Source organism: Gekko japonicus, unplaced genomic scaffold, assembly GCF_001447785.1.
Source record: "Gekko japonicus isolate JY-2015 unplaced genomic scaffold, Gekko_japonicus_V1.1 scaffold2193, whole genome shotgun sequence".
Lineage (NCBI taxonomy): Eukaryota > Metazoa > Chordata > Lepidosauria > Squamata > Gekkonidae > Gekko > Gekko japonicus.
Window position 1 is genome coordinate 62341 of NW_015168111.1, and position 8236 is coordinate 70576.

Sequence of the window (8236 nt, forward strand, 5' to 3'; positions counted from 1 at the left end):
GGCATGGGTGTGCCCAATTGTTGGTTGCCATGGTTGCTAACATCAGGTTTGTGGGATTGGCTGAAAGTTTGGAGACCCTGCCTGCAGTCAGCTGACCCAAACTCCAGCTACTGCATTGTGTACGTGACTGGTCGCAAGTGGGCCAGAGTGTGGAGCCATGAGGTCTGGCTTTTGGCATGAAGGTGTGAAAGAATGTGGGTTTATGGCATGGCTATTGAGGCCATGTGGCCTCACCATTTGGCTTGCAACAGGAAATAAGACACAGCACAGGAGAAGGCATGTGGATATAGAAAGCAGAAAGCAATTTTTCTATACAGGTGCTTTCACACTTGCTAAATAATGCAGTTTCAATCACCTTCAGTGATTATTTGCAACTGGATTTTGGCATTTCACACAGTAAAATCCAGTGGATTGATAGCACATTATTTAGTGTGGATGACAGTACCCATAAGCAGACTATCTCTGAACATGGGGGTTCCATCATGGTCAACAGTCATCACTTTCTCCAGTTGCCCATCAAAGCCATTTATGTTAGTGGCCCCGCCTCCTCAGCTGGGTTCAGAGACTTTGTTAAAAGACCTGGCCTCCTCAACCACTCCTCCAAAGATCAAAGAAGATATTTCTGCTGTAAATGAGACATCCTTTAAGAGGGGGCCCAAGAGACACAGCTGGCCTCCTTTTGGGGAGTGTCTGAGCACTACAGGTGTATTCCCCCACATGAACGGTGAGAAGACCTGGAGAAGGATGGGAAAGGAAGAGAAGGGGGAGAGCTCTTGCCAAGCCTCTGCAGAAACAGTAGCCATTTTGGAGTGGTTTTCCCTCCAATGCCCACCCCATCCTGGGGGCACACGATCAATAGCATTTGGGTCTGTGGGGGGCACTCTCATCTCCAGGGAGTGGCTACCTCCCACACCCCTGGCTCAAGCCCACCCTGCAAAAGTTGCCACAGGGAAACTTCAAGGCTGTTGTCAGACCTGGCACTTTGCTGCCTGGCTAAACGGCAGACTTCCAGCAACCATCAAGTGAATCTAGCAATGCACAAGTTGATAGCAGCTTCTGGGGAAAGCCTCAGACAGTCTCGCTTCATGTGGCCTCACTGAGAAGGCTGCTGCCCACACTGCTTCCCCAAAGCCCCAATGCACCCCTGCTGCAAAGCCAGTTATCCTAGAGCTGGAGGGGGTGGTCATGAGCAGTGATGGAAGCACTTCCTGGGGGGGGTGGAAACAGTTTTTCTGCTGATGGGAAAAAAAGGAGATGTCCATTGTGATGACCCACCCCCCCCAAATGCTATGCCATGGGACGTGCATGATCAAAATTCATGTGGAATGATGGGTTACTAACAATCAAACTAGGTGCTACTTTTTACATGAGTTCATCAAGGGGACTTGAAGATCCTGAGGGAACTTCTGTACAGACCCAATTCTGATGAGACTGGTTCTTACTTTCTTTCGGGTCTCCTGTCCCACCCTGTTTTCAGATGCTGAAATGATCCAGGGGCTGCAGGGGGAGGGATTGTCCAGAGGCTGCATATGCGCTGAACACTTGCACCTGCAGCCTCCCAGTTAGGGTTGTTGTAGCATATTGGCCTCTTTGGCTTGCCATACTTGGTGGTGATGGAGCTCAGCCCTTTAAATAGGTTGTGTTATGTTCAGTCTCAGCTTCTTTCTTGCTGGCAGCTGCAGCAGTTTAAAGGTCATCATTGTTTTATGGAGCTACAATAAAATGCCCTAGGCTTTATCTTCTTGGTGCCATCTCTTTTCAGAGAACAGTTGCCAACCTTCAGGTGGAGCCTGGAGATCTACAAGTGACAGTAAATGGCTGCTTTGAAGGTACACTGTATGTCATTATACCCTGCTGAGGTCCTGGATCTCCTCTCCCCAAACCCTGCCCTCTCCAGACTCCATTCCCAAATCTCCAGGAATCTTCCAACTTAGAACTGTCAGCCCTACTTCCAAGGGGGCAAATAATGCCCACCCCCACAGTCCCAAGTCATTTCAACTGCCAAAAGTATGCGGGCAGGGACCCCTCCTCCCTCACACAATAGTCCCAATCAGAATTGGGCCCAATTGCTCTCTTTACAGAGGTGTTTCCACTGGAACTTCTAGGAGTAGCACAGCTGTTAGTCCCCATGGCAAACTAGTGTAAAATGTGGCATCTAGTTTGGCTTTGAGGAGGAGAATTGAGTAAACTGGTATAGGCTAAATACTTGCAGAAAGAAAGAAAGAAAGAAAGAAAGAAAGAAAGAAAGAAAGAAAGAGAGAAAGCGAGAAAGAAAGAAAGAGAGAGAGAGAGAAAGAGAGAGAGAGAGAGAGAGAGAGAAAGAGAGAGAAAGAGAGAGAAAGAGAGAGAAAGAAAGAGAGAAACCCTCAAAAAAGAAAGGAAGAATCTCCATTACACAGGCAGTGTTCTTTCTGTCTCTACAACCTTTCTCTATATGTTGCATCCCCCTGCTACATAAAATAAAACAAAACAAATACAGCACCAAAGCAAACTTTCACAAGGATTTAGGAATTTCAAATCAGTCAAAAATAGGACTATACATTCTTTAAAACACAGTTTAGAATGAATGAAGGGTCTTTCTATAAGGGATGATCTGAAAAACAAATCAGTGTAACTTCCAAATTCTAATTCAAGGGAAACATTTGTGGTTTATCCCAAATTATTATGAATGGCAATCACACAGGGGGGGAAACAGAACAAAACCTTGCATCTGAATCTCAAAATGGGGCCATTCTTTCTCTCCCTGGTACATACAAATACACTCACAAAGAAATGCAACTTGTTTCAGATTAAAATAATTTTAATAAGATTTCACTGGCATACATAATTGTGGTTTTAACTGTTGTGCACCTCAAGGATAATATAAATTGTACATTAAAAATGTATACAGGAATTGTAGAGCAAGCATGATGATAAACACACCTGTGCTTTCATTTTGAATACAGTTTCCTGGTTAAGATTCTTTTTAGAGAACCTTTAACATCCTTATTTCTCAAGGTGTAGATCAAAGGGTTTAACATGGGTGTGACAATGCTGTAAAGAACAGAAATTAGTCTATCTTTGTCTAATGAATAAGTTGATATTGGCCGGACATAGGTGAAGATGGAGCTCCCATAATACATGAGGACAATAGTCAGGTGTGAGGCACAAGTGGAGAATGCTTTGAGTCTCCCTTCAGAGGAGCTTATCTTCAGGATAGTGGAGATTATGTAGACATAGGAGAGAACTATGCAGACAAATGGGGTCCATCCTATGAAGACCCCAACCACAAGAAGAATGGTCTCATTGAGTGTGGTGTCCCCACAGGAAAGCAACAGAAGTGGAGGGATATCACAAAAGAAATAGTTAAGTTTATTGGCTCCGCAGAAAGGCAGGTGGAAGGTGAAATAGGTGTGCAAAGCTGAGTTGAGAAAACCACTTGCCCAGGAGGCTCCAGCCAAATGAAGGCAGAGTTCTTTCCTCATCATGACTGTGTAATGCAAAGGGTGACAGATAGCTACAAAACGATCATAGGCCATGGCAGCCAGAAGAATGCACTCTGTACCTACAAAGGAGAGAAAGAAATAGAGCTGAATTACACACCCAGCATATGAGATGCTCTTCCTGTCAGACAGCAGGTGCACCAGCATCTGAGGGACATTGGTAGTGGTATAACAGATATCCAGAAAGGAGAGGTTCCCTAGGAAGAAGTACATGGGGGTGTGAAGCTGAGGGTCCAGGCAAGCAATGGTAATGATAGAGATGTTCCCCACCAGAGTACAGATGTAAGTGATGATAAAGATAAAGAAAATCAGCAGCTGAAGGTGCTGTAGACTGGAGAACCCTAAGATGAGGAATTCTGTCAATGCTGTTTCATTGACCATTGACTTGGAGTACTTCCACCCTTCCATCTGGAAAATAAGGGAGAGATGTAGAAAATGTTACATTGCCAAAAATGAATGTCTTCCTCTTTAACTGATATGCAAATCTGAATTCTGCATGTGCATGCATATCTAAACTCCAAATACAAAGGTATTGAAGGAAGTCTATCAGGTACTTAGCATACTTAGGGATTCATGAAGCAATGTTCCAGGTCTACACAATGTTTTATCCAGTCAGCTCTGCATAGCCCACAATGGGTGTCTGTCAAGTATTTGACCCCCTCCCCCTTCCTTACTGCAATATTATAGCCTCCTGCAAACAGTACAGATATCGGTGCACACTTCCAGCTAAAGTAGCCCTATACTTGAGATCCTTTTCTATCAAGTACTAGCCTAGCAGCTTGAAAACTGGATTTAGAATGATAAGACTTGGGATTCAAACCCCTCTTCTCACATGATGCTTATTAGATTACCTTCAGTCATTTTCTCTCCACCTAATCTATCTCACACAGTGGTGTTATGTGGATAAAATAGGGAATGAGGAGTGGGAAGACCATACAGGCAGAGGTGGACTTACAGAGAAATTTCCTGGTGGACCACTCCCCTAGAGGGCTGCTTTTGGCCAGGAGCAGGCATAACCAAGCTCTGCTGCCTCTGTCAGAACTTCAGTATCATGGCTCAGACCTTTAATCAGCAACAGTTAGGTTTCCCAGTCCCCCTGTTTGGATGAGGGATTACCTTCCCCCAGGTCTGCTTCCCGTAAGGGAGAAAAAAAAATAATTTTTAAATTAAAAAAATTACATCAGGGAAAACCTGGAAATCATGGAGGGTAGGTCTAGGAGCCCTCTAAGTTCCATGGTCCTACCCCAGCCTCTAATTATTGTATAATATTATACTGGCCATAAAGCTCACTGGGTGACCTTAGCCCAATCCCTAAGCCTAACCTACCTCACAGAAACGTGATTAGGATAAATGGAGGAATGGCCCATTTTGGGTTGCCAACCTCCAGGTGTGACCTAGAGATCTTCCAGAATTACAAGTGATCCCCAGATGACAGGGACCAGTTTCTCTGGAGAAAAGGGTTGCTTTGGAGGTGGACTCTATGGCATGACACTGGACTGAGGCCCCTCCCCTCTCCAAACCCCACCATCACAAGGCTCCACTCCCAAAATCTCCAGGGATTTCCCAATCTGGGTTACAAGTATTTACAATTTTTTTTTAAAAAAATGGCAAACCCTGCATACATTTTTACAAAACCACTCCTTATTTTTATACCTTTTTTCTATAGTTCAATTGTATATAGATCACTTCTTTGTTGCAGCTGGGTCTATGAACTGTACCATTCAGGTATTTATGCCTGGTGGTTTTACCCAACCATTTCCATAGTACCTGTTCTTCAATAAACTATCATGCCCTCCTGATCCATGCCTGTCCTTCCAGAAAAGGCTATTTCTATGTATTTTATGTGCATGTCTGGATTCATGACCGTCTGCTCCCAGAATCTGGCAACAGCCTAAACCATGAACATTTCAAAATCAAAATATTCATTATTAAAATTCAGCCTGGCAGAATATGCCTGATTTCACATATTACAGTTCTCTGCATTTTCTTGTGTATGCAAGTATGGAAACAAATGTTGATGTGAAACGAGAACCCATATGCCCTTGCAATGTTTTCTTGGCTTAGAAATAGTTCAGCTCTGATCACAGTCACGATAGCAGCTGATTTGGTGCACTGCCAAGTTCATGCTGCAAAGCAAATTTATTAAGCACAGGCATTCAATCAGTGTGAACATCAGGGTAAATCACTATCAAAATATTAGCACAAATGAATATCCAGACATGCAAAAGCAGAGGATTTCTAAAATGCAGAAGTATAAACCAACATATGCTCATTTTCTAATCCCACCCCCAAGTCCATGTGTTAGTGGAAACGCAAAGGGTTGAAGAAAACATAATATAGTAGCACCTTAAAAGACTGATGGTAATTTATTCCAGAATAAGCCTTCGTTGACAAAGATCTTGTTCAGATTCAACAGAATAGATTTTCACTAGGCAGGTGTTTATGGAATTCAGCGGGTAGCCATATCAGTCTGCAGTAGAACAGCTAGATTGGAGTCCAGTAGCACTTTAGAGAAGAGCAAGATTTGGGGGCTATGAACTCTCCAGAGTCAACACTCCCTTTGTCGGGTATCTGAAGAAGGGAACATGAATCTCAAAAATTCATACCATGAAAATCTTCGTGGTCTCTAAGGTGCTACTGGACTCATTTGAGTGCTTTTATCTGCAAATGTTTATACCACAATACAATTTTGTTAAACTGCCACTGGAGTCCTGCCAGCTTTGCTGCAACTAACGTTGCCACCCTCCAGGTAGGGCCTGGAGCTCTCCTAGAATTACAATTGATCTCCAGACTGGAGAGATCAGTTGCTCTGGAGTAAACGACTGCATTGGAGAGTGGACTGTGTGACATTTACCCTGCTGAGGTCCATCCCCTCGACAAGCTCCACTTTTCCCAGGCTCTACTCCCCAGTCTCCAAAAATTTCCCAATACAGGGTTGGTAAACCTACGTCTAAAGTAGAAAACCCAAGAAGCAAGAATGCCAAGTTCCGGGCCCAAGGCTCATCCAGTTCAACTTCTAATTCAAATTCATAGTTATTGAGTAAATCATCACAAGTCTCTGGTTTTTAAGAAGTAAGAAGTTTAAAGAGACAGTCGCTTGCATCTTATACCTTGCTTCTGCTTGTGCTCCTGTCTTGCTTGACTTTGCATCCTTCCCCCAAGATGTCACCCAACAGTCACTTATACCTGTTTCATACACCACTGGAGATTGAGTTCCTAATTAGTCAGTGCTACATTGTTGATAATTAGCTTTCCAAGGATACAGCATGTGAACCCCAGTGATTAGACAGGTAACTTGTATGTTGCACTCAGTTGCATCTGTATGCCTTCATTAGCATGATGAAATTTAGTATGAATTAATCTTCCAAGAACCATGAATTAATCTTCCAAGTCCCCTCTTCCCTTATCAGACTTTATACAAATCATTCAACCTGTATTATCCATGTATTTTAAAAGAATCCTTTACCCAGGGGGGGTTCCCCCCTTCTTTAGCCTTTGTAGCCTGATTCACATCATTATTTTAGTGTTATCAGCTTGGTGTAGTGGTTAAGAGTGGTGGACTTTAATCTGATTCCCCAATTCTCCATGTGAAACTAGCTGGGTGACGTTGGGCCAGTCATATTTCTCTCAGAACTCTCTTATAAGAACATAAGAAGAGGCCCCCTGGATCAGACCAATGGTCCATCTAGTGCAACATTCTGTCTCACACAGTGGCCAACCAGTTCTTGTGGTTCCTTTCTCAGCCCCACCTACCTCACAAGGTGCCTGCTGTGGGTAGAGAAAGGTGGGTCTCCCCAGGTGGGAGCACATCCAACCTGTGCTGAGGACACTGCACTGGCTGCCGATAGCATACCGAATCCACTTCAAGGTGCTGGTTCTTACCTTTAAAGCCCTATATGGTTAGGGTCCGACATACCTACAGGACCACCTTTTCCTGTATATACCCCAGAGTGCACTATGATCAGGGTCTCCAAATCGACTGACCCTCCCTGGCCCCAAGGAGGCGAGGCTAGCTATTACCAGGGCCGGGGCCTTTTCAGCGGCAGCCCCATCCTGGTGGAATGAGCTCCTGGAGGAGACCAGGGCCTTGCGAGATCTGATGCAGTTCCGCAGGGCCTGCATGATGGAGCTCTTCCACCAGGTGTTTAGTTAGGAAGCCGTTACTGCTATAGAGCCCTGGCCCTTGGTCTTGACATCGAACCGGCGTTGCATGAAATCATGAGCAGAACAACATCTGTGAAGTTGAAATCTATTCTGAAAGTGAGCCATCTTGGATAATTAATTAATTGCTACCAGCACTTTGTGAATTTGTATCTGTTTTTCACTGTTGTGTTTTTATATGATTGTATGTTTTAATTGTATTTATGCTTGAGTGGAAGCCGCCCTGAGCCTGCTTTGCAGGGAGGGTGGGGTATAAATGAGACAAATAAATAAATAAATAAATAATGTGATTGAAACCGACTTCAAGACTTCTCAAGGTAGAGAAAAGCGGGGTATAAATACTTCTTCAGATACAATTTTCTACTAGGCAGCATCTCAAAGAATCAGACCAATAGCTATTCATGTTTTCTACTGCTGCATCGGAGACATGCTAAAGCAAGATAAGTCGTTAATGTCAATGCATAAATGCTTGAGGTTTAATCAAAGGAGAGACTGATGGAATCTGCAAACAATACCAATAATCTACTCTGAGGAATTTGTTGTGAGATATTTGGATGTGTGGGTGTGTGTCTGCACATGTCTATGAAAGAGTG

At 43.8% G+C, this 8236-nt stretch overlaps 1 protein-coding gene across 1 annotated transcript; it reads right to left on the reverse strand.

The window, feature by feature from the left end:
- Positions 1-2930: 2930 nt before the first annotated feature.
- On the reverse strand, positions 2931-3863 carry LOC107113516 (olfactory receptor 5V1-like). The gene has a single exon (XM_015414849.1). The coding sequence runs from the start codon at positions 3861-3863 to the stop codon at positions 2931-2933; it is 933 nt and encodes a 310-aa protein (XP_015270335.1).
- Positions 3864-8236: the final 4373 nt, after the last annotated feature.